This window comes from Procambarus clarkii, chromosome 10 (genome assembly GCF_040958095.1).
Source record: "Procambarus clarkii isolate CNS0578487 chromosome 10, FALCON_Pclarkii_2.0, whole genome shotgun sequence".
NCBI lineage: Eukaryota > Metazoa > Arthropoda > Malacostraca > Decapoda > Cambaridae > Procambarus > Procambarus clarkii.
The window spans coordinates 8,322,443-8,349,782 of NC_091159.1; the positions used below are offsets into that span (position 1 = coordinate 8,322,443).

The 27,340-nt window shown below is 44.5% G+C and overlaps 1 protein-coding gene across 1 annotated transcript in view; it reads left to right on the forward strand.

The window, feature by feature from the left end:
* The first annotated feature begins 2,919 nt into the window (after positions 1-2,919).
* The window catches only part of LOC138362984 (COX assembly mitochondrial protein homolog), a 39,586-nt gene continuing 15,165 nt past the window's right edge, over positions 2,920-27,340 (forward strand). The window contains exons 1-2 of the mRNA XM_069321556.1: positions 2,920-3,173; positions 11,824-11,928. Of these exons, the coding sequence (XP_069177657.1) occupies positions 3,119-3,173; positions 11,824-11,928 (160 nt within the window). The 5' untranslated portion in view covers positions 2,920-3,118. The remainder of the gene's footprint in view (positions 3,174-11,823; positions 11,929-27,340) is intronic.

Sequence of the window (27,340 nt, forward strand, 5' to 3'; positions counted from 1 at the left end):
TTGTTTTCCCATACAGGTGCATTATTTGTTAAAAAAAATTTGGTTTATTGTTACACACAATGGTGCTACATAGCCTTCCCAGCTTGGTGCCTTCTTTTAATACTTACTGATTAAAATAATAAATACATTTTATTCAGGAAAAGTACATACAGTTGATTTACAAACATAATGTTGGATTTATAGGCAGAGCTAGTACATACAATACCTAAAGCCACTAATACTCATAGCATTTCGGGCAAGGTGTGGGGGGAAAAAACACAGACTAAAACTTAATAGTAATCGGGATTAGGTATAAATTGTGTTGAAAGAAGGAATAAAAAATACAAGAAGGGGGTTAACATAGCATAAATCAGCAATTGCACATGTTGGTGAACAGCGTTGTTTAAAAAATAGCAAGACATGGGTTGACATTTAGGAGGTAAGTTAGGTTACATGGAGTTAATTAGGCAGTACTTGGTTTAACTCTTAAACTGGTTGAGAGAGGTACAGCCTTTGACATGATTCGGGAGGTCATTCCACATTCTGGGTCCCTTGATTTGTAGAGCACTTCTAGTTCGGTTACACACAGCCAAATTGAGTAACAGGAAGAGGTCTTGGACACAAATTTGTTCCATGCTAAATGTAGAGGAATCAGATGAGTATTCCTCAAATAAAATAAGTTGCCTCAGCTTATAAGGTAAATAAAATAAGCATTTCTCAAATAAGTAGCTGCCTCACCTCACTGCCTTACTGCTACATAGCCTTCCCGGCATGGTGCCTTCTTTTGATAATTACTTGTTCCACACCCAAATTGTATAACAGGAAGAGGTCTTGGACCCCTACTTCCCTCTCTCTTTTTTTAATAATCTATATAGTCATAATTATAGCTTTAAGTATTCAATGAATAAAGTTTTTGACATTTTTACCCTTTTCCTTACCTAACATCATTTGTGCAGCATATTTTTATTTTATGTCTCACCCAGATTTAATTTCAAAATAAAACCAAACTAAATAAATTAGAAATGGGTATGTATAGCTAAGGTACACCCTTACTACTAGGTGAACAGGGGCATTTGGTGATAGTAAATGATCCCATCAGGCAGGGCTCATCACCTTCTCTCATATTTCATGTTCACCAGTGTTTATTTACTTAATAACTACTGGTATAATATCTTGCTATTATAAAACTAATTCTACTATCATCAAACACATATTTACTTCAAGTTTCAAGCAGAGAATGCATATATAACTAACACGAAGGATTCCTCTTCACTAGATTCACCAGCTACAATATTTTGGTCATGTTCCAATATCATAAATCGATCCCAGTGTTATGTAGTAGAGAAAAAATGACTTATATCCAGTTTACGTAAAGCTACGAGTGGTCGAAACCACACTTAAATCCCGGAATGAACTTACGAGGATTTTTCCACTTAGGATAGTTAATTGAATACGGACGTAGCCGCCACGAAGGCGCTAAGACGGAAAACGCTCTTAGCTAAGAGGAAAAACCTTCGTAAGTACCTTCCTGAATCCGGTCCGGTTTTACACAACTCCCCCGTGCACTCGAGCTATGTCAATAGGCTGTTCTCCCTCTTCGCCCTTACTTCATTACACACAGAAATCACAATAGCGTGATGCATCAAATGAACAAATCCCCAAGGGCCGTGCCAAGAATTTGAACCTGCCTCCGAGAGCATCCCAGACGCTGCCTTAATCGACGAAGCTACGACAAGGTCAAAAGAGTTGAAACCGAAGTTCTACTGAACTTACTTGATCCTGCAGCCTCTCGGAGACACAAACCAGGGTTTTACACAACTCCCCCATGCACTCGAGCTATGCCAATAGGCCGTTCTCCCTCTTCGCTCTTACTTCATTACACACAAAAATCACAATATAGCGTCTGGGATGCTCTCGGACGCAGGTTCGAGTCCTCGTCACGGCCCTTGTGAATTTGTTCATTTGATGCATCACGCTATTGTGATTTCTGTGTGTAATATTATAATATTAATTTATATTTGAAAAAAATTCCGTTCTGAATGAACAGCATGTTAAAATTTATGAATGCGTCTGCGGGGTCGACCGCTGGATGTAATGGACTTGAGTCAAGGACGGGTTGGTAAATGCTTCTCCCACATACTACAAATACAAACAATTGTCAACAGAACCTAAACACCTAACCTAACCAATACCTAAATATGCAGAATATGCTAATATATAATAATAATAGTAATTTATATATGAGAAAATTCCTGTTTTGAATGAACAGCATGTTACAGTCTCCGTGGTGTAGTGGTAAGACACTCGCCTGGCGTTCCGCGAGCGCTATGTCATGGGTTCGTATTATCCTGGCCGGGGAGGATTTACTGGGCGCAATTCCTTAACTGTTGCCTCTGTTTAACGCAACAGTAAAATGTGTACTTGGATGAAAAAACGATTCTTCGCGGCAGGGGATCGTATTCCAGGGACCTGCCCGAAACGCTACGCATACTAGTGGCTGTACATGAATGTAACAACTCTTGTATATATCTAAAAAAAAAAAAAACATTTATGAATGTGTGTTTGGGGTCAACCGCTGGATGGATTGGACAGGTTGCCTAGAAGTGGTCAGTAGGGTGAGTAGGCCACTCCGTGCACATCTTTATATACGTTTTGCATATTTTGTTTCATTCTTAAACATTAAAACTATGTTCGTAAACTCACAATATACAATATCTTCGCACATTGTTAATAAATATTATTTTGTTAGCATTTATACGTTTTTTTTCCCACACCTTGCCTGAAACGCTGTGCGTATTAGTGGCTTTAGATATTGTATGTACTAGCTCTATCTATAAATCCAACATTATGTCTGTAACTCATCTTCTATGTATGTACTTTTACCTGAATAAACATTTTGATTTTTTTTTATAAGAGTCTGGCTTGTATGCGAGTGGCCTCGTGTACTAAGCGACCTCTCCTGCGGCCATAACAATAACAACATTGCCTTAGTGGATTTCGTGCAAGCTGCACCTCACGTACCATCAAGGAGAAGAAGCTGTTCACGTACCATAATTTACTTTGATTTACGCAAAGAAAGGCGTCTGGCATTAGTGCCATCGTGAACCCTAAATCAACACAACTGAACATTTTGGTGACAATGGGAGCGCCTGGTGAACACGGTCCTGGTCAAAAGAGAGGGCCCCATGGCTTAGGTGAGTTGAGGCGCAGCCTTGCACGTCGTCATATTTAGGTGTTAATAATAATATTTTATATTATTAACTTAAATATGAGTTATATTTTATTATATTAAATATAACTATTATGTATACAGTAGTTAGTTTAGTTCATTTATTATATACAGTATTAAAAGTTATTACCTTTTTTTTGAGTTAATAATATTTTAGGTGTGTTTGGGAGCCTGACGGCTGAGTGGACAGCGCTCGGGGTTCATAGTCCTAAGGGTCCGGGCTCAATCCCCGGCGGAGGCAGAAACAAATGGGCAGAGTTTCTTTCAACCTGGTCTCCCTGTTCATCTAGCAGTAAATAGCTACCTGGGAGTTGAACAGCTGCTGTGGCTGCTTCCTGGGGATGTGTGTGTGTGAAAATTAGGATTAAGGACTTTCCCAAAATGCTATTTGTGCTAGTGGCTGTACACAAATGTAAGAACTCTTGTATATATAAATAAATAAATTAAATAATAATAATTATTCATTTTGAGGCATATAAAACATATATGTTTATTAACGAATTCACGTGAATTAAACATTGTTCTGAGAGTGAGAGCTGCTCCTTCGATCGATCTGTCTGGGGTCGGAGCTCGGCTATTATAAAAGTACACGCATCTTTGCTTTAAATTTAAATATGCACATAGTAGAGTATTTAAAATGAAGCTTATATTTCTATCTTTATTGCGACATATAAAACTCTTATGTTTATTAAAGAATCTGCGTGAAATAGGCATTGTTCTGAGATGAATACTGAGGGTTTCGAGCTCGACGAGCAATGAAAATTGCCACTTTTATACAACTACAAATATCTTTGGTTTTACTTAAAATATTTGTCTGGTAGAGGTTTTATATATAGATCGCGTTTCTGACTTTCTTCTGACTAATAAATAATTTTGGTTTAATAAGTTATCAACATGTTTTCAACAATACTGTATGAATTCCTGCTTCCTCATACCCTTAATCACTAGACCTACTAGAATCATTGATAGTACTGCCACGACTCTAGATCACATCTGGACCAACATAACCTCTCTGCTTACTTCAGGTATAGTCACCGATAGCACTACAGACCATTACCCCACATTTCTCTTAACTAACTTTAACAAACCACCTGTAGAGACAAGGGAGTTAAGCTTTAGGCTGTACAATGAAACTGCTATAGGCAATTTTATAACTGCTGCTGATAATGTCAACTGGGAGTCCAAGTTAGGTAACATAGGGGACATCAACCTAGCAGTGCAATGTTTTCTTCAAAAAACTCTCAGCCTTTATAACACCCACTGTCCTATGCTTACGGAACAAGTCACAACCAAAAGGTTTAACAATCCTTGGCTTACAAAGGGAATACTTAAATCCATTAATAAAAAACATGACCTTGAGAAGAAGTATAGGTTAGGAACCGTCTCCAAAGAATTACTCGTTATTGCTATCTAAAATAATTAGACGAGCCAAAACTAAATACAGTACTACGAAGATAAATTTACCCAAATAAATGGCAACATTAAGAAAACTTGGAGCACAATTTCACAAATATTGGGATCAAAGAAGATTTTAAATATCAAACCAACACTCCTGTCCAATAATGATGGCCAGCTTTCAGCCTCTGATTCTGCTATTGAGTTCAATAGGTTCTTCTCTTCCATTGGGTCATCCCTTACAAATGATATTCCATCTTCCAGTACTGATGTTAAGGACTATCTTACAGGTAACTATCCACAGTCTCTGTACCTAAAGCCTACTAATTCCAGTGACGTTAATGAGATAATCTGGTTGATACCTGGTTGATGGGGTTCTGGGAGTTGTTCTACTCCCCAAGCCCGGCCCAAGGCCAGGCTTGCCTTGTGAGTTTGGCCCACTAGGCTGTTGCTTGGAGCGGCCCACAGGCCCACATATCCACCACAGCCCGGTTGGTCCGGCACTCCTTGAAGGAGTGCCGGACCTTTCCGATTCTGCCGAAATTCTGCTGATCTGCCGAATCCTTTCCCTTAAAACCAAGTCTAATGCCCTTGAGGAGATACCAACTTTAATTTACAAAAAAAACTCCAGATCTTTAGCCCCTGCTATTGCATTGCTCTTCAACAAGTCACTTGAACTCCAAACCTTTCCAGATATTCTAAAAAAAAGCGAGAGTAACCCGTCCACAAATGTGGTGATCTCACAGATGTTAACAACTATAGACCTATATCAGTCCTGCCTAACCTGTCAAAAATATTTGAAAATTTAATCTACAAGCATCTTTACTCTTATCTAGCCAAACACAGTATACTTTGCTCTTGTCAATATGGCTTCAGACCCAAAAAATGCACTAACGATGCACTTATTAGTATGATTAACTTGATTCATGCAGCTCTTGATAAAAATGAGTTCCCTATTGGGTTATTTGTGGACCTGCGTAAGGCTTTTGACACTGTCAACCACCAAAACCTTCTTCTTAAATTACATCATTATGGAGTCAGAGGACACTCCCTGCAATACCTCAAATCTTACCTTACTGACAGGCTCCAGTATGTTTCTGTGAATAATTCAATTTCTCCCACCCTACCCATCAACATCGGTGTTCCTCAGGGCAGCACACTTGGCCCTCTCTTGTTTCTCATCTACATTAATGACCTTCCCAATGCCTCCCAACACCTCAAACCAATTCTATTTGCTGATGACACAACCTTCATTTACTCCGGTCCCAACCCCCTTGCTCTAAATGCCACAGTAAATACTGAGCTAAATAAAGTCCATCTTTGGCTAACTGCCAACAAACTCACCCTTAACATTGACAAAACTTTCTATATTCTGTTTGGCAATAAATCCTCTAATCAAATAAATCTCAGAATAAACAGTACCCAAATTTGTAACAAATTAGATGGCAAATTCCTTGGCATTCTCATTGACCACAAGCTGAATTTCCAGGGACACGTTCTAAATATATCAAAAAAAATTTCAAAAACTGTTGGCATTCTTTCTAAGATCAGATATTATGTACCCCGCCCTGCCCTGGTGACTCTCAATTACTCCCTCATCTATCCATATCTCAACTATGGTATTTGTGCTTGGGGTTCTACTACCCAAAATCATTTACATCCTCTAATTACTCGACACAAAATTGCTATTAGGACAATATCCAACTCTGGCCCCAGACATCACTCGGTACCCCTACTCAAATCTCTGAATGTTAGATATTAAGTCACTGCACATTCTCTCGTGTGTATTATACATATGTAAAATGCTGAACTGTAATGCCAATCCTGACCTCAAAAGCTTCATTGAAGGTTGTAACAGAACCCATGAGCACCACACCAGAAATAAATACAGTTTTGATATTCCAAGAGTACGACTTAATCAAACTAGAAATGCTCTACAAATCAAGGGAACCAGAATGTGGAATGACCTTCCCAACCATGTTAAAGACTGTACCTCTCTCAAGCAGTTTAAGATAAAAACGAAGCACTACCTAATAAATACCCTGTAACCTACCTTACCCCCTCTATTGTCAACCCATGTCTGTTTTTTAAACAACGCTGTTTGTCAACCTAATTGTATTTGTGGTGCTTTTTCAGCCGTGTTCCCCCCCTTTTTTATCTTTATCTTTATTTTTATTTGTTCTCAACACATTTTATTCTTTATACTCAATTAGTATTAAGTTTTAGTCATTAACCCTTAAAGTGCGCATCACTTCATATGAAGTGTAAATCGTTTTACCAGTCAACTGCGCTTCACTTCATATGAAGTGTATGGGTACCGCGCACGATTTGAATGGCCCGCGGTGTAGCTGGGTGTCCCATACGCTGCCCAGGGGCTCTAGTAAACAGCGGCCATTTTGAAAAAAAATCCAGCTCACGCTCCGATGGCATGGGAGGCCTCAGTTTAGCGAGAGTCACCATGGCGAGCGCACGGTCAAACGCCTCACGAGCACGCATCACTCAGTCCCTCACCCCAGAGCAAATAGCCCACGAATTATTCTCTGAAGGTGAAGAAAGTGTGTTTGACGATTCAGACAACGATGAGGATTATACACAGTTGTCGGGAGATAGTAGCAGCAGCAGTGAAAGTGAGAATGACCGCCATGCCATGGCGAGGCCTATACGCTCTCCCATGCCTCCTCGCCCATTTTCTACCTCAATTCTACCACGACCTCACAGTTCCTGTGGATATTTTCTGTTTGAGGGTGACGAGTCAGAGGGAGGTGACTCCTTTTCTGGGTTTAGTGACTCAGATCAAAGTTTTATTGAGCCTGTGGCTGGTACCAGTGGTGTAACTGGGCGAGAAATTGTCGCGTCAGCAGCATCTCGCCCAGCCAAGCGCCACCGCATGGCACCACATGAGGCACCAAGACCCTCGTGTTCACGTGCACCCACCTCACGTGCACGTAGCCGCCGTGCTTCTCGCAGACGGTATTCAGCTCCTGGTCGCCGGTATGCATTGCTTCCTCGCCGTCTTTCCTCTGCATCTCGCAGGACGCCTGGTGTACTTGAGTGGAGTGATGGTGACGATTTTATTCCTAATATTCCTCACTTTGACGATAAAGATGTAGGGATTACAAACCTTTTCCCTAATCAAGGTGAGGACATGGCTGAGATGGAATATTTTACAGCATTCTATGATGAACCACTCATGGAATACATTGTACACCAAACGAACCTGCATGCTGCTTACCTGATTGAGAGGGAAATCACAGAATTTTCACGACTGCAGCGTTGGAAAAATACCACAGTGGCGGAAATGTATGTGTTTTTGGCACTCTGTTTGTTGATGAAGCACTGTCACAAACATGCAATAAATGACTATTGGAGCAAGGACAAGACAATACCAACACCTTTATTCGGGAAATATATGTCACGAGACAGGTTTCAGATACTCCTCAGGTGTCTACATTTTGGAAGTGTTCAGGACCGAACACCTGATGATAGACTGTGGCGAGTGAGGCACTACATGAACGATGTTATTGGAAAATTCAGAGATTTTTACGTACCAGCACAGAAGCTGGTGGTTGATGAATCTCTCATACTTTTCAAGGGACGTGTTCCATTCAAACAGTACATTCCCTCAAAACGAAACCGATTTGGCCTGAAATTTTTTGTTCTTTGTGATTGTGAGACAGGATACGTGTTACACATGATTCTGTACTCGGCTAGTGATGTAGACATTCCCGGTAACGACGAACATGGATTCTCGGGGAGTGTAGTGAAGACCATCATGGCTCCGTGGATGAACAAGGGACACATTTTATACACAGATAATTACTATACAAGTCCCTTGCTAGCTAACTGGGCGGAATTAGCTAACACTAGCGGAATTAGCTAACACTGGGCGGAATTAGCTAGTCCCTTGCTAGCTAACACCAAGGAATTTACCATCAACTTTACTACTGATTTGTATATTGTTTATTCTTAGATTAATTTCATTTGATGATTTATTACCAAACAAAATATAGAAAGTTTTGTCAATGTTAAGGGTGAGTTTGTTAGCAGTTAGCCAAAGATGGACTTTATTTAGTTCAGTATTCAAAATGACATTTAGAACAAGAGGGTCAGGACTGGAGAAAATGAAGGTTGTGTCATCAGCAAATAAGATTGGTTTGAGGTGTTGAGATGCATTTGGAAGGTCATTAATGTAGATGAGAAAGAGGAGAGGACTAAGTATGCTGCCCTGTGGAACACCAATGTTTATGGGTAGTGTAGGAGAAATGGAATTATTCACAGAAACATACTGGAACCTTTCAGTAAGGTGAAGGTATTGCAGGGAGTGACCTCTGACTCCATAATGATGTAATTTAAGAAGAAGGTTTTGGTGGTTGACAGTGTCAAAAGCCTTACGTAGGTCCACAAATAACCCAACAGGGAACTCATTTTTATCAAGAGCTGTATGTATTAAGTTAATCATACTAATAAGTGTATCTTTAGTGCTTTTATTGGGTCTGAAACCATATTGGCAAGAGCTAAGTATATTGAGTTTGGCTAGATATGAGTAAAGCTGCTTGTAGATTAGCTTTTCAAATATTTTTGACAAGGTTGGCAGAATTGATATAGGTCTGTAATTGTTGACATCAGAGAGATCACCACATTTGTGGACTGGGGTTACTCTTGCTTTTTTTAGAATATCTGGAAAGGTTTGGAGTTCAAGTGATTTGTTGAAGAGCAATGCAATGGCAGGAGCTAGAAATCTGGAGGCTTTTTTGTAAATTAGAGATGGTATCTCATCAAGGGCGCTTGACTTAGTTTTAAGGGAAAGGATTACCTCATTAACATCAGAGGAATTAGCAGGAGCTAGGTACAGAGACTCTGGATAGTTACCTGTAAGGTAGTCTTTAATATTAGTGAGTGAGGATGGAATATCATGAGCAAGGGATGTCCCAATGAATGAAAAGAACCTATTGAATTCAATAGCAGTGTCTGAGGCCGAAAGCACACCATCGTCATTGGATAGGAGAATTGGTTTTTTATTCAAAATCTTTTTTGATCCTAATATTTGGGAGATAGTGCTCCATGTTTTCTTAATGTTGCCCGTAATATGGGTAAATTTATTCTTGTAGTATTTTATTTTGGCTCTTCTAAATATTTTAGACAGCATGGATGAGTAAATCTTTGAAAATTCTTTGGAGACGACTCCTAACCTATACTTCTTCTCAAGGTCATTTTTTTTATTAATAGATTTAAGTATACCCTTTGTAAGCAATGGAGTGTTTAACCTTTTATTTGTAACTTGTTTTGTTAGCATTGGACAGTAGGAGTTATAAAGGTTCTGAGTTTTCTGAAGAAATGTTTGCACTGCTAGGTTGATGTTCATTATGTCGCCTAATTCAGCCTCCCAGTTGATACTAGCAGCAGCAGCAATAAAGTTTCTTATAGTAGTTTCATTGTGCAGCCTAAAGCTTATCTTCCTCGTATCTAGAGGTGGTTTATTAATGTTGGTTAGGAGAAATGAGGGGTAATGGTCTGTGGTCCTATCAGTGATTATTCCTGAAGTGGAGAGGTTATGTTAGTCCAGATGTGGTCAAGAGAGTACTATCAGTGCTTCTAGTAGGTCTAGTGATTAAGGGTATGAGGAAGCAGGAATTCATATAGGTTGAGGAAACTAGCAGCAGGAGGGTTATCAGGCTCGCAGAGGTCAATATTAAAGTCCCCTACGATAATTAGATGATTTTTGTTCAGTCTGATTTTTAGTATTAGATTTCTAAGGTTAGAGTTGAATTCGGACACATCAGTGTTATGAATTCTATAGACTGCTCCCACAGTCAGGACAGACTCAGCACCCTTGACTCTGAAACAGGCAAAAATATTCTCCCCGCGGGATTATATATATAAAATTTGACTAGAAATGTGCCCAACAATTTGTCCCACATGAGATTCAAACCCGGGATTCCTGATTATGAGTTGAGAATACCAACAGTACAGTATGCAACTGTACTGCCGAGACCAATATGTTAATCAAATGTATTCTGAATGCGATTTAGGCTTGTAATGAATGATGGCTAATAGTTTTTTTCATGTGAGTGGCACAGCTAGCATGAAGCTGTTGGGGGCTGAGTACCTTATGTTATGGTTGCAAACTTTTGGCTTCCACGAAATTGACCCGAGTGTGGAATCGTGAGAACATTGGCCTTATTCATAACAGTTACCACCAGCATCACTCAATTGTTGATGTTTGATTTACAGATACTATACTTCCTGCCTTTCAGTGTGTGCAAGGGAGGGTTTCACAAGGGGCCTCCTGGTCCCTATTGGGTGGAGTGTTCCATTAGTACCCAACCCTTCCTCTTACAAATTACATCGCTTTTTGCTCACATGCGCACTCTAGCTACAAAAGAACTTAACTGAAATTGGAATCGGCTCACGAAAGTGACATACTGTCCCGTTTTCTGTTTTGGGTTCTTTGGCTTAGGCTGTTGGGTTAGGAGAGGAAACTTTCAATTAACTTGATGTTTTGAAACTTAGGAGAACTTCCTGCCCTCCTAACCTACCAGAGGACCCTTAACTTGCTGTTTAATTTTTTTTGTTAAATTTGTCATTTCCAAATTAAGGCCTTTTATGGCCGTAATATTTTTCAAATTACGGACGTAATGTATACAAGCGAAAAGTGACGTAATTTGTAAAAGGACGAGTTGGAGTACCTGCCATAACCAGGCTGGCAGCTTATGACCCCATCCTCCTAATAGAACGTTGCATTTTGACATATTGTATATTCTACCTAAGTCCAAAAATATTTGCATTAGAATAAATGGTAGGGGTTCACGAAATTGACATACTGTCCCATTTTCTGATTTGGGTCTCCTGGTAGGTTACGATAAGGGTACTTTAGTACGACAGTTTCTTGATATTGGCAAACCTTAGGAGGACCGGCTGTACAAGCACAGGGGAACTGACACGGAACCAACAAAGGGCATTTCATTATATTTCACAATCTATTTTTGTATACTTTGAATAATATACAATTTATATAATTTTTCCAATTTGCTTTTACAGAAATCCAATTATCTAATTAGAAATCTAATTAAAAATCTAATTAATCTAATTAAAAATCTATTATATTAAGCATCTCATCTCTCATTTCATCCACTTCCCACCCATCACACAAAATTAATAATATTTTAAGTTGGTAAGCTTCACTAGATGGAAAATTTATTAAAATAATTATACTTCAACAGGTGACCCTGATGATAAGTCATTACGCAAAGTTGAATCAGAGGTGTGCATACCAAAAAAGATGCGAGATATTGCACGGCAAGAGAAGTGCACAAAGGAGGTTGAAGGTATGGTTTTATATTTTTTCCGGAGCATCAGTCACATTCATGGACATAGTCATAGTCTTATCCATATGTCTGTATGCCTTCACCATGTATATGTCTGAAGGTCCTTATGTCAATCTGCCTGTGTGTGCCTGTCCTTATACTGTATTCCTGTATATTTGTACCTGCCCTTATGTCTGTTTATGTATGTCTGCCTGTCTTTATATCTGTGCAAATGTTGTTGCCTAAGTGTAGTTACAAGGCAAGAGCTATACTGGTGCAAATGTTGTTGCCTAAGTGTAGTTACAAGGCAAGAGCTATACTTATAGCATCCCAACTTTCCCATTTTCTTTTTCATGACATTTTATATTCCAATAGCTTTAGCACATATTACCCTTTCATTTAAATCATTACATCCATCTACAACTCTCCAAAAAAGTACTATAATTATTCATATTTTTTGGCAACTTTGTTTTCTTAGCTCCAGTTTGTCCTCTTGTTCCCATGCTGTGTTTTTTCTAAATTATAAAAATATCTCCATATCAGTTTTCTCAATTTTGGTTATAACTTTGAGTGGTGATCACATCACCCCCTTTTTCTCTACTGTTCAAGGTATTGATGTTTCAAATGCCTTCAGTCTCTCCGCATAGCTCTTGTTTTAGGTCAAGAGAGTTTCCAATTGTATATTTTCTTTTCTGTGGGGAGCCCCGTTGGCTCCCTTAACCCTTAAACTGCGCAACGCGCCTGCAGGCTCGCGTCTGGTTTGCGCAACGCGCCTCCAGGTATTTTGATTTTTCACGTTCCATTCAAAACTGGCGCGCGGTGACGCGGGTATGGTATGGGTGGGTGGGGGCCCCAGTGATCGTCCGCCATCTTAAAAAAAAATCCCAGCATGCCCTGCGGCCGTGGGGAGCCTCAGTTTCACGGCAGCAACCATGTCTGACGCATCCTCTACGAGCTCCCGCTCCACGGTGACCCGCGGTCATGGAAAACGACTCTCTGAGGAGGAAATACGCGATATTTTGTATGATGACGGTGCTCTGGATGATGACCTGGACTATGATCCAGATAAAGACCTAACTCAGAGATCTGATACGAGTGAGGAAGAGACAGAATTGGAAGATGTGGCGAGTGTGTGGGGTACTCGTGCCTCGCCCGGCCTGCCTCGCCGCCCTGGGTCAACACCGTTATCATCACCACCATCATGTATGTCCCCAGACGCTAGTAGTTTATTCAGTGATAGTACATGTGACGAATCTTTCTCGGGCTTCAGTGACATTGGCTCCGATACGAGTAGTGTGGACGACCCGAGTACGAGCAGTGGTGGTGTTACCAGGCGGGGTTTTGCTACCTCAGCAACACGCCGCGGCAGGCGGCAGCGTGCCTCACAGCATGTGGACAACGACAGTGGCCCCTCAACATCATTTATTCGTGGTAGGTCTACAGTACGTAAATCTGCCTCAGCGCCTAGCATACCCTCACGCAGCTCCAGCAGAAGCAGCGGACGACGTAGCCGTAGTTTTGGTGCTCGTGGTGGTGTTGGCCGTGGTGTTGGCGCCAACACCAAACCCCCTGGTGTACTTGTGTGGGAGGATTGCACCACATTTGCCCCTCAAATACCAACATTTGATGATAGCGATTTTGGTGTTACACCATTATTCCCATATACTGGTGATGATATGGCAGACATGGAATATTTTCAGGCATATTTTGACAATGTATTCATGGCGCATCTTGTGACTGAGACAAACAGGTTCGCTCACAGCCTCATAGACGAAGGCATTTTACCTGCCTCACGGCTCACACGATGGAAGGACACGACAATCGACGAAATGTACGTGTTTCTGGCACTCACCATGATGATGAAGCACTCTGAGAAAGCTGTCATCCAGGAATATTGGAGCAAAGACAGCCTTGTTCCATCGCCTGTGTTCAACCGGTACATGTCGCGTGATAGGTATCTCTTGATTCTCAGGTGCCTGCATTTCGAGAATAATGCAAATGAGGACAGACACGACAGACTGTGGAAAGTACGGAAGATGTTCAGTGACATGAGAGGGAAGTTCAGGGATTATTTTGTACCTGGACAGAATGTGGTTATTGACGAGTCGCTTGTACTGTTCAAGGGGCGACTGGCATTCAAACAGTACATTCCATCAAAGCGGCACCGATTTGGACTGAAGTTTTTTGTGCTATGCGACTGTGAGACTGGTATTGTCTTGGACATGATATTATATTCTGGTACAGACGTCGACATACCGGCTCAAGATGAACACGGGTTCTCTGGCAGTGTTGTAAAGACCCTGATGGAACCGTTGCTGAACAAGGGGCATGTACTGTACACCGACAACTATTACACCAGCCCCTTATTGACCAGATACCTCCTTGCCCACAACACCGGCGTATGTGGCACTGTGAAGAGCCATAGGAAGGAAATGCCAGTGTTCGGTATAGCTATAGCCGTGGGCGAGTGCCAGCTGCGCAAGTGTGACAATACGCTGTCAGTGCGGTGGAAGGACAGACGCGAGGTGAATATGCTGAGTACGATTCACACCGGTGCCATGTTGGACAGTGGGAAAGTCCACTTTCAGACACGCAACACCGTGTATAAGCCAGACTGTGTCATAGACTATAACGTGAACATGCGCCTCGTCGATAAGTGTGACATGATGCTTGGTGGAGTGGAGTGCGTGCGCAAGTCTGTGAAGTGGACTAAAAAGTTCTTCTTCCACCTGATGGATGTTGCAGTGCTCAACTGCTTCAATATGTACTTAGTAAAATCTGGCAGGAGACCATCTATACGTACATTCAGTGCTGGTGTTGTGTCACAGCTGCTAGTAAAGTATGGCAAGGAGGGTTCTGTTGTACCGCGCGGAGTGCAAGCAACAATGCCACATGCAGCTCCAGACAGATTGAGGGGTAATGAGAACTTCGGAGTACATATGCTCGAGTATATGCCAGGCACAGCATCACGGGAGAAGGGTAAACGTGCGTGTATAGTATGCAGGAACACTACCCGCAGAGAACAGAAACGAAGATGTATCAGCACCTGGTGCGTGGAGTGCAAGGTGCCACTCTGCCCCGTTGGCTGTTTCGCAGCATATCACACACTCGCGGAGTACTGAGTGTGTTTATGGTGTGTGTATATAGTGTGTGATACTGTACAGTGTGTATATAAAGTGTAAATATAAATTTATTTGGCATGATACATTGGAAATTGTGCAGGATAAGTGAAGTTGTTTGTGATGCACGTAACACAGTGTCTACGGACAGTACGGATGTTGTACTGCGATATTATAGTGTACGTGTTCATTATACATTGGATTGGCACATAAAAACAATGAAAATGTATTGGGAAATGTGCGCAATAAATGAACAAAAATATATTCGCGGCAACTCGCGCGCCCCGCCCCGAGCGCCCCACCGCCTCTGAGAGCTTACACCACGGGCGCACGGGGAATGATGACGTCACGCCCCAACTTCCGGACCCCATAGCACCCAAAGTAAGTACAATTTCGGATTTTTTTTTACATACCCATACTCAGGGAAGGGTTTTTGACACTTTAAAAAGAAAAAAGAATTTTTTCCAGAGAATTTATTTCCTGCGCACTGCGGGGGTGTCACATTTGGAGGCAACGCAGTTAGGGGGTTAAGCTATCCCACTGATATAGTGCTATCTTATTTGGGGTCATCAGTCACAGAGTTCTTGTTGCCTACCGGGGACCAGAGCCAGAACCTGGCCCCCCCTCAGAGAGGTGCAGGAAGCAATGGCCTATCTTGAGGTTATCTTGAGATGATTTCGGGGCTTTCGTGTCCCCCCGGCCCGGTCCTCGACCAGGCCTCCACCCCCAGGAGGCAGCCCGTGACAGCTGACTAACACCCAGGTACCTATTTTACTGCTAGGTAACAGGGGCATAGGGGGAAAGAAACTCTGCCCATTATTTCTCGCCAGCGCCCGGGATCGAACCCGGGACCACAGGATCACAAGTCCAGTGTGCTGTCCACTCGGCCGACCGGCTCCCATGAACCGGTCGACTCCTATGAACCAACCGGCTTCTATGAACACTTTACAGTATATCATACTTGCCATCGACCAAGTATGGTCGATGGCTAGGTAGATTTGAGCCAGGTCCCAAATCTACACAGTAAAAAAAAACATACTGGAGTGAACAATCAGAGAACACTATATAAACATCAGAGGTCCATGGTTATTCAACATCCTCCCAGCAAGTACTGTATAAGAAATATTGCCGAAATAACCATGGACATCTTCAGGAGAAAACTTAGATAATTTTCTCCAAGGAGTGCCGGACCAACCGGGCTGTGGTGTATATGTGGGCCTGCGGGCCGCTCCAAGCAACAGTCTAGTGGACCAAGATCTTACAAGTCAAGCCTGGCCTCTGGCCGGACTTGGAAAGTAGAAGAACTCCCAGTACCCCATCAAGCAGGTATCAAACAGACCAGGGAAGGCACCCAGAAAGATAGGCAAAACAAAACAGACCGCTGTCTGGTATAAAAATGCAACCTACGTCCTGAAAAAAACAAAAAACTCGAAAAAAAAGAAAACAAACTAGCAACACTTCGTTCAGCTAGCCCCCCTGCTTATTTGTGCCACCCCCTAACAGGAAAGGGGTGCAGACTTGAGTGAGCCCGGCTACCCACCCCTCAGTTCTTTACTGGTGGTATTGGCAGTCAAATGTCACCTCAGGCTTCAATTTCTTGTTCTGGGATTTTTGCCTTGTACAGCTGTTCTAGCACTTGTGGTGTGTGCTGGCCTGGAGTTCCTGGGTGCTGGAGCTGCATATGTTTAGGGACACCTTCCCTAGGCGCTCCTTGCATGGTTAGGGTTATTTTTCCTGGGGCATTTGGGAAACACTTCCCATTAGAGGACTTCCTCGCTTGAGGTAGTCCTCGTCTTGGGCTTTCTGCCTTGCCTTGGTAGGGGGGTGTTTATTGGCTAGTGAGGTGCACTGCGGCTGGCGCAGCCTACCACGCAGCAGCTGACGTTTCTCTCTGACTGCTTGTTAGCGGTTGTGGGGTTTCAGGGGCTTTATCGTGTTTTTCATTTTGTTGGCATTTTTCACCTGGTTCACAGAAGAATCCTACCTAGCTCCTCATTAGGCTACACCTAGGGTATTGTGGCGGTACTCCTCTGTTGCCCCCAAGGCTTTACAACAGCTGCTTGCAGTCGATTTGCTTGCATCAAAAGGGTTTACTGGCTTGGCTGGCCCCCAGTGCCTGGGCTTCCTGTAGGCATCATTCACCTACAAGCCCTGGAAAAAACCCTGTGGGCTCGGTCGTACCATGGATGCTTCTTCCGAGCCCACTCTCGCCTTGTGTGACTTTGAGGGTTGCTAGTTGCTCTTGCCTCAGGGTGATGATCATCCGTACTGCCTCCGTCATGCTGCCTGTTGGGTCGTGGACACCTACAACCTGGAGTCTTGTGGGACTTGTTCCCCACTTGTGCTCCAATATACTCATGCCTTATCTAATTCTTTGGAATCGGGCAGCTGCCGTGTTGCATGAACGGTTCTTTCGATTGTATCAGGCCAGATTGGTTGGCTGATTTGAAGCCCTGGAGTTGTCCCACTTGGGTTTTAGGAACTCTGATTTGGAAGCATTTGTTCCTTCAGCCTTGTTTCAGTCCATGCTTCCTCTTCCTTTCCTGGTGGGCATGGTTTGGCCTGCTCTTTCCCCCCCCCCCTCTGCTTCCAGCTCCTAAATGTCTGAGGATTTCAGAGTCAGGGCAGGGTCTGGCTCGGGGTGAGGCATGGGTGGCTACTGGGAATGTCCCCTCCAATACGGGTGCAAAGGTGGTTGAGCCTCTTTCCTGCCGAGGCTTCTGAGTCGCCCCAGCAGACTCCCTTCTTTGAAGCCTTTCCCTTGGACTCGGCCTTTCCTTCTGGTGGGGTGGGCATGGATGGGGGCTCTGCCCAGGGCCTTTCTCGGTGGTTTTTGGGGCTCGGGGGGGGGGGGGGGGGGGGGAATCCTAGTAGAGCTCTTGGGGTTCCATTTGACCCCACCTGGGCCCCCCTTGTACAGAGGGCACAAGGGCTTCTTTTGCAGGGGAGGGGGCTTTGTTAACCAAACCACACACTAGAAGATGAAGAGACAACGATGTTTTGGTTCATTCTGGACCATTATAAAGTAGATTGTCGGTGGGGTGGGGAGGGGGTTGTGAAAATGCCCAAGGGGGGTTTTCATTCTCTCCTTCCCTTTATGAGCTTGAGTTGGGTAAGGCTTCCCCTCCCCCAGGTTCATTTCCAGGTGCCTTTGGGGTCTTTGGATTATTCTTTCCAGTGGTTTTCTTCCTCTCGGATTTCCCCTGCAGAGGTTCAGGAGGCTCTCTGTGCTTATCTCCTCCAAGACCCGGTTTCTACCTTGGTGATGGATCTGGCTTCCTTTGAGTTTGGCTCTTCTTTCCCATATTGGGTGCGTTACGAGGTTCCGAAATCTTCCTGGCCACCAGACTGTCCCTTCTTCTCTCTTGGGGCTTGGCGTGGCTTTTGTCATACCCAGGAGCTTCAGTGGTGGGAGGTCCTCTCGGAAGGGTCAGGCCAGGGCTTGGGGTCAGGGTAGGCCTGTGGTGCCAGTTTCTGAGTCAGTGGTGTCCTCAGTGCCTTCTTTGTCTGGTCAGCATGGTGTTCGCTCTGCTCAGAGGTCAGGCTCTCGGGGTTTATGTCGGCTCTTTCGTGGGTGGCCCCATTGATGGGGTGATGGGGGGGAGGCTGGCTCTTTTTTTGCCCACACTTGGTCCCACGATTTGTAGGCTATTCTAGCTTTTTCTTGTGGCCTTCGGTGGCATTGGGCAGACCTTCCTTCCTTCAGGGGATCGGGTCTGGTGGGTCAGGCCTCTTCCCCCATCCATCCATCGAGTCATCTCGGAGTGGGTTCGCTTGGGCGTGGTTGAAGTGACTTCTTCTCTTGTGTGGGGTTTCCTGCCTGTTTCGTGTTCTGAAATGAGACTGTGCGGATATACGGTACATTCTGGACTTATCTCGTCTGAACTGGTTAATATCTTGCCTCTCTTTTCGGGTGACTACATTGTCCCAAGTCCGGCTCGTTCTCGATCCTGGCACTTGGATAATTTCCTTGGACATCAAGGATGCATATTGGCATGTCCCTATCCATCCGAGGTTCAGGGATTGGTTAGGTTTTGTGGTGGAGCAACAGGCGTTTCTGCTTTTGTTGTCTCCCTTTTGGGCTGAATTGTGTTTTTACCTGTTTGACTCAGGTTGTGGTGGCTTGTCTTCATCTGCTAGGTCTTCGGATCTTGGCCTACCTCGACACTGGTTGGTGTGGGGCTCCCAGCCAGCCTGCTTGCCTGCTAGCCAGGGATCTGGCTCTTTCCCAGGTCGCTGGGTTCGGGCAACCTGGGAAACTGGCAAAAGTCCCAGTTGGTTTCATCCCAGGTTAGGACATGGCTAGCTAGGCCTTGTATGGAATTCTTGGACTACGTTCCTTTTTCTCCCTCCCGCGGCCTTTCTCTGGGTGCAGTCCCGCCATCAGCTATTTTTAAGGGGACCCGAGTCACATTGCAGTCTCTCAAGCAGCTGTGCGGGAGCCTGAACTTTGATCTTCTGATTTATCCAGAAGATCTCTTCTAGGGAAGTCAGTTTGGTCCGTGGCTCTTTAGAGCAGGTCACTTCAAGTAGCTCTTCTAATGAGTTCTCAGGGCTTCTCTCTCTGCGCTGTTCTCATTCAGGGAGTGTTCAGTATCTTGGTAAACAGCATGTCTTGCTTCATTCCTCTTTCCACAGTGTGGATGGTCGACACCGTTTCCTTCCTTTGGCTTTGTCAGATCTCTTCCAGTTGACATGATCTCGGCGTTTCCTATTATACGTGGCACAGTTCCCTGACTGCAGGGCTCTTGTGGTGGTCTCTTTTCGGCAGAACTGGTCGAGGTGGTGGTTCCTGTACCTCTTTTCCCCTACTGTTGCTCCAGGTTCTGGCTTGATTTGAATCCTATCGAGGAAGGGTTCTCTTCCTGGCCCCCTTGGTGGCCAGCCCAGCCTTGATTTCAGGCACTACTTACTCGGTGTCCAAACCCGGGTGTTTTTCCGCGGCTCTGCCTCTTTCAGCAGGTCAGGCCAGTGAGGTACCTCGCTGGTTCGACTTACTCCTCCACAATTCACGTCTAATATTTCTGACGCTTGTGTATCTCCGTTTGTATGGTGACCAGGTGACTTCTTTGATGGTGTCCAACCTGCGTTCTTCTTCTCAGCAACAGTATGAAGTTTCTTGGTGGGCTTTCTTCCATTTTCTTAACTTTGTCGAGTTTTGTCAGTGTTGAACTGGGTTGTCTTGTCCTTTCTTTCTTGGTTTTTCCTGGATCAGCATCTCAAGCCGATTGTCCGGGTTGGTGGAGCCGCTACAGCTTATGTTCAGGGTTGATGTCACTTCTGCCTCATTCCACAAGCTATCTCATATGTTTTTCACCTCTGGCCTGCTCATATACTGCCTGAGCCTTTTGGTCTTTTTACTGTTTTTTTTTTTTCCTTTTTCTCTCTTCTTAGTTTGCAGTAGCCCCTTCGGTTCGTGATTGTTTTTGGAAGGTGTTGATTTTGTCGACCTTGGTCTCTAAGGTTCAGGTTGAGGAGCTTCATGCTCATCTCCAGTGCCAGGGGTTTTGTTCCTTTTGTCCCCAGTGGTTGTTTTGTTCGTTTGCAGCCGGTTAGTTGTTTTCTGGCGAAGAATTAGATAGTGGGCTTCCAGAGGAGTCTGTTGGTGGTGGATGCTTGGTTGGTTCAGCTGGGGGTGCATCACTTGCTGTGTCCAGTAGTGGCTTTGTGCCGCTACCTGCGGGCCACTGGTTCTGTGTCGGTGGACGCGCTTTGGGTTTATCCAGTCTCCCTGGTTTCCTGTTCCAGGGTGCGTGTTTCTCAGGTTGTCTTGGGACGATATTACAGAGGGTTTTGGAGGTTGAACAGGATCCTGATCGCCAGATATCTTGTGAACGTCCCAGTTCCCTCTGTGGCCTTGTGTGGCTTTGGGATGCCTGTTGCATCCCTCTGGCCTTCCCAAAGTGTGGGTGCCTAACAGCTGAGTGGACAGCGTTTTGGATTCGTAGTCTTGAGGTTCCAGGTTTGATCCCCCGGTGGAGGTGGAAACAAATGGGCAAAAAGTTTTTCACCCTGATGCCCCTGTTACCTAGCTGTAAATAGGTACCTGGGAGTTACAGCTGCTACGGGCTGTTTCCTAGGGGTGTGTAACAAAAAGGAGGCCCCTGGTCGAGGACCGGGCCGCGGGAACGCTAAGCCCCGAAATCATCTCAAGATAACCTTCCCTGTTAGTAGTTAGCTTCAGGGAAACCAATGGGGCTTCCCACAGAACACCAAAGTTGAATGTAATGAAATGCGAGTTTAAGGGTGAGCCCCAAAGGCTCCCTGACACCTTCCCTCCCTTTGTTCGGTGGGTTTCATCATTTAAGAACTGAATTGGTGGGTTGCCGGCGCACCCAGGCCGCCTTTTCTCCCCCCCCTCTCCCTCCGTGGGGGGTGGGGTGGTGTTAACGAGCAGGGGGCTATTTGGATGAAGTGGTTTGTTTGTTTTCTTTCTGGGGGAGTTCCTTTGAGCCTACTGGGGACTAGAGGCCAAAACCTGAACCCCTTACAGAGATGCAAGAAGCAGGGAATGCCAGATCACCTTGAGGAAAAGTCTCCAGAAAGATAGTGAGATGAAACGGACTACAGCAAGGCAAAAATAAACAAAAAACGAGACACTCAGCAGTGTTGGGTAGTTTCACCCCAAGTGCCACCTCCAAACCAGCTGATAACACCAGGAGCTACTGGTTCAGAATGAGAAGTTCCATCAGTCATTTGCCTGTTGCTGTGAAATGAACACTGCTAAATTTGATCACCCTGTGCCCTTTGACACCCAGAATTTTTCTAGATAAGTAAAGGTCATTGTTTGGAATTTGTCCTGCTGAGGCCAGTTTACTTGTGTATTTGTTCCTTCTTTCAGTATTTGCTTCACATGCATGTCTTTTCTATGCCTCGCTTCTTATCTGAATTCTGAGAAACTGTTCATCTCGAGCTGCATGCATCTTGAGTTTGCATTTTCTAGGTGTTTACTAGTGTCTTAACTGGTGGGTTCAGTGGGCCATGCCTGAGAGGCCATCCTCCTATGTAGGACACCTTGTCCTTGGTAGTGCATAGATCTCTGATTCCTCAGTGATGCTCTGCAGCTGGAGCATTCGGGGGTTTTCTTTCTTGAGGGGTCACACAGGGGTTTGTATGCTTTTTACATGGCATACTACTTATTCCCATCACAGCTGCCTTTGTCTCTAGGCTGCATTCACTGTTTGTAATTCTATGCTTGGCACGTGGTCCTTATGCTCAGTGTTCCTGCTTTATTTTCTGGGGAGAGCCCCTTCGGCTCCCCGGAGCTATCCAGGCTGATATGTGCAGGTATGTTATTAGACTTTGGCATCAGTCAGTGCCAGAACCCAGAACCTCAGAGAGGCATGAGGAGCAATGGCCGATAGAAATTCACATGTGTGTGGAACATTCTATGTCTGCCATCAAATCAACCTGGCTGGGCACCCAGAAAGGTAGGCATCCCTAAACAAACCCCTAATCTGATTAAAACTACTACAGAAAATGAACAAGTAAACAGAACTCCCCAATTGAAAAACGAGCAAACGAGCATGACATCACACTTGCCGCGCTACTTGTCTGTGCAGCTTCCCCCTTCCCAGGTGGGGGGAAGGAGCGCAAGACTCATCGCGCCAGCTATCCACCTATCAGTTCGAGGCTGGATGTCAAAACATACGAAAAATCACGCTGACCGGGGGGAAGGGAGGGTTGCCTGGGAGCCTCCAGGTCTCGCCCAGAAAATGGCGTTTCATTACATTCAACACTGGTTTTCTGGGGATAGCCCCTTTGGCGCCCTGGAGCTGCCTACCCAAAGCCAAGGACAAAAGAGAGACATACCCGGGATGCGGAAACTCCGCACCTAAAAACCCCAAAGCAAGACAAGAGGAAACACCGAAAGGACCCTCCGGGAGACCCGAACCCCAGAACAGGGACGAAGGGAACTCCGGGCAATTCAAAACTTGTCCAGGGCCACAGAGACCATGGCACGCAGGCAATGGCTGAGAGCCACAACTGGACACAAGAAGATGCACCCCTGGCCAAAACCAACCAAGCAACGACCCCAGGGACCCCTCCGGAAAAACAGCCAACCCAACCTCACCAGAAAAAGAAGAACAGCTACAACAAACAAACCTAACACCAGAACCCAAAGGAGCAGAAACCTCTGAGAAACAATCCGGAACCGACGGGGCCACAACCAACCGAGGGGAAGAGATAAGAGCATCGTGTCCAAAGACCAGGACAGCTCAGTCGGCGCATGAGCAGACCAGAGGTGAAACAACGCCCTAGACAGCTTGCAAATCGGAGCAGAAAGAACATCAAAACCGACAACAAGCCGTAGTGGCTCCGCCAGCACCGCACGATACGAGGTGACAGAATGCGGCATTCGAAGACAGTCCTGAAACAACCACTAGAGAAAAGGACAAGACCACCTCAACAAAGAGCGAAGTATACCTACAAAGAGACAAAAAGAAAAAAGAAGGATTGCCAGGAAACTCCCATACTGCCGCCTCGACGAAGCACGCAGGTAGGACACCATCAATGAAGTCACCTGAATACCAAACAGGTGATAGACTTGAGTCAAAATCACCATACGCGAAGACTCGAGGAGAAGACCAAACCGGCCCTGTAATGGGGACTGGACCGAGCATCAGAAAGAGGCATATCCGTGGGAAAACCCTTGGGTACAAACACCAAGCATGCTGCACCTGAAACCAAGGCTGTCAGGGAACCAGATGGAACATCTGCCAGGGCACCAGGAACCCAAACCCAGCAAGCCGGGAAAGAACCAACCTGGGCGAGCAGACATGCCCGTCTTGGAGGAACCCTGCCCCCGCCCCCCCCCCCCCCCCCAACCCCTGAAGGACCAACAAGGCCAATAACAGATGGCAATGAGAAGCCGCTTGCAGAAACAGCCCAACCGCTGTTACGGCCCTCTCGGGTCGCAACCGGGTTCTTTTTCTGATGTTGTTAGAGGTAGGGTATCCGGCCCCAAGCTAGTAGTGGCTTTCAAGGGATGTGATCCGTAACGCAAGTAAATTAAAGGGGAAGGGAAATAAAGGCAAAAACTTAATAATATAATTACTGCCACCAATAAATAATATATAAAAGGTTACACAGGGGGAGGGGTATAAACACTATTATCTACAAAGTAGTCTTCTTCTGAAGACGCGGAGTGTTCCACGGTGCTCGACGATTCTAAGGTCCTGGTCCTCTTGTGGCCTCACGACGAATCCTTCGATTCTCTGAGTCTACCCTGGCCACAGGCCAGCCAAATCACAGTTCCACTGGGGGACCGTCGTGGAGGCCATCAACCACAAGTCCAGCCGGTAGCTGGCAGGTTCCAAATCAGCAACACTGGTTAGGCCAGTCCACGACCGATACTAGGGTAGCAAGCCCTAGTCAGGAGCCTCGTGTGATCCCACAGACCACTCTCCTTGCCACAACGCCCCAGTGGTTAAGCGTCTCCAGCAGTCAGTCCCGGGTATGACAATCCCTCAACTGCCACTTCACAGGCAGGCTAACACCACAGTGTTCATCCGGGGGGCGACTCACAGCAGCTGCAGCAAATACTTGGGGACAAGACGGCTGCCTTGGGTAGACTGATCCACTGTCCGATTCAGCAGTCCCAGGTCGACTCTGTAATCAGACACGTCATCAGTACGAGGGACACTCTAGGGCACGTCACTTACCGGCTCAGACCCAAACGCCCACCTATCCACTCCATAGATGGCGTTGCTGTCTAAGCTCCACCTCACCAGAGGTCAGCAGCGGCTGTGTTATGAGCTGATCAGGACGGGAAACTAGCCCTTGTGGCCAGTATATCTCGTCCTCACTAGGCGGCATCGTCCATTTGGAGGGGGTTTCGGGAGCTGACCCACAGATGGCGTGGTCGTCACTGCTCCGTGCTCGGACGTTGGGCTCGGGTCCGTAACAACCGCAGACTCTGCAAACAGCACGGACAAAATGGCGATGAAAACTGAAGATCCAGGACTTTGGCAGAGGCCAACAAGGAAGCGAGCACCACAAGCCGACACGCGAGACGTGAAGCGAAAACAGGGACAACGCATCTCACAGGAATGGCACAACCAGCCCCAGCAGGGCAGAACGATGTACACGCCACTGAAGTATGTATGGGGAGAAGTACTTAGGACATGTACTGCACTAAAATAAAAAGTCCCATATGGAAAACTAACACAAAGAAAAGCCCCTAGCCAGAGCTGTACTTCCTAGCTCCCATTGTCCCAACAAAAATGAACTGTAGGGGGCAGGAGCAGGTGAATAGAAATAGACATCCACCTGCAGATAATGCAACACAGCAGCCGGTAGAAAGATACAAGAAGATGAAAGAACTTGGTGCTATAACTGAACACTGGTCAGTTCAAAATCAGGGAATTGAACATGTACCCAGCCTATCACTATCATTAGTACAGTACAGTACAACCTCGATTCAACGTACTATATGGGACCAACCCCAGTGCGTTGGAGCGTTGGATTCGTTGCAGGAGGCGTTTGCATCAGTGTCTTTTTTTTCTTGTACACAATAAAAATGCATTATCATATTATATACTGTATCTATATATTATTACCGTACTAAAAAATACTGGTGTTACAGTTGTTATTTACCTTATTGTTGGAGTTATGTCCATCTTGAAGTCTCATAGAGTTGTGAATGCTGTACAGTAAATACGTACTGTAGTGTATTATACCATTAGCACTGTGTTGATTAAGTAGTTCTGCTGTATGTTGAGTACTACAATATAGTTTATGAAAACTATTGTACACTAAAATGACTGCAACTTTAATTTTAAAACTATGTACACTTAAATTTAACACTTGTTCTATCTGTTCACGCCACACACTATGTTTTTAGATGTTTGCATCAGCTTTGCTGGTGCTCGCTGCTGCTGTAGCTTCAGCTGCTTCTGAGCTGGTGCTGGCTGCTGTTGTACCAGTGCTGAGTACAGCTATGCTCGTGCTGGGTATGGCTGTTCTCGTGCTGGGCACGGCTGTTCTCGTGCTGGGTACGGCTGTTCTCATGCTGGGTACAGCTGTTCTCGTGCTGGTTGATTTTCTTCTACAGGTTCTTGCAAAATATTGCTTCATTTTTGGCATTAATAAGGCACTATTAGTAAGCCCCTGAGACATTTTGTTGTATAACAATACAGCTGTAGTCCAAAAATGGTAAATTCCACAATTATTCTTCCACCTGCGGTTAAATATTGTACGTTAATCACAGACAAAACTAAGGGCATTGGGTGCATACTGTACAAACGCAGACTAGGTCTATACGTACACCCTACAGAGGCTAGTGTTTAAGCCAGATCCAGTAACATAAATTTCTCTCAAATATTCAATTTACATCAAAATATATAATTTTGGGTTATATATTTAGTTTAGCAACATTATTACGATAATAAGAGCTATAAAAAATACTTATTTTAGAACCGATTTATTAATTTTATTATTTGAAGCCGTAGATCACTGAACTGTGGTGACGTAATCTAACAAAGCAAGCATGGTGCTGTGTTCGATTTCCAGTAACATAAATTTCTCTCAAATATTGGATTTACATTAAATTATATGTTTTGGGTTATATATTTAGTTTAGCAACATTATTACGATAATAAGAGCTATAAAAATACTTATTTTAAAACTGATTTATTAATTTTGTTATTTCGATGCCATAGGTCACTGAACTATGGCGACGAAATCGAACAAAACAAGCATGGTGTTGTGTGCACACGGATTAGACCTGTCCACTCGCGCTGGACTTGTGAGCCGCCAATAACATGAATAATTTCTCAAATAGCAGATATCTATCATATTACAGTATATTTTTGGTTTTATTTACTTTAGTTTAATTAGGATAATAAAGTAATTAAAACACCAGTTTTAGAAATGAGTTATTAATCTGAAACGTTCAAAGTCATGGGTTACTGAACTATAACGACACAGACGAAAGTGAGTGAAACCTCACTGTAAAGTGAGGTTTACAGTACAGTATTCACTTATCTGTCCACCCTCACTCATCTTCTTTCATCACAGAAAATGTATATAAGAAGATTTTCAACACATTAGCTAGCTATTCACACTTCAGCCATTAAATTAATTTACAAAGATACGTGTGCCACAAATCAGTGAACGAAAATCATTGAAACTTAGTCGTTCACTTGTGTGGGCCACTCTGGCTGGTGTTTGGTTAATATGCTTTACTTGTTGTGTGGTCCATTCTGGCTTGTGTTTGCTTCATATGGTTCACTTGTTGTGTGGTCCATTTGTGTGATCCAACTTGGCTTATGAAGGAATTATTAATTGTAGATAGAATGGACCTGAAGGGA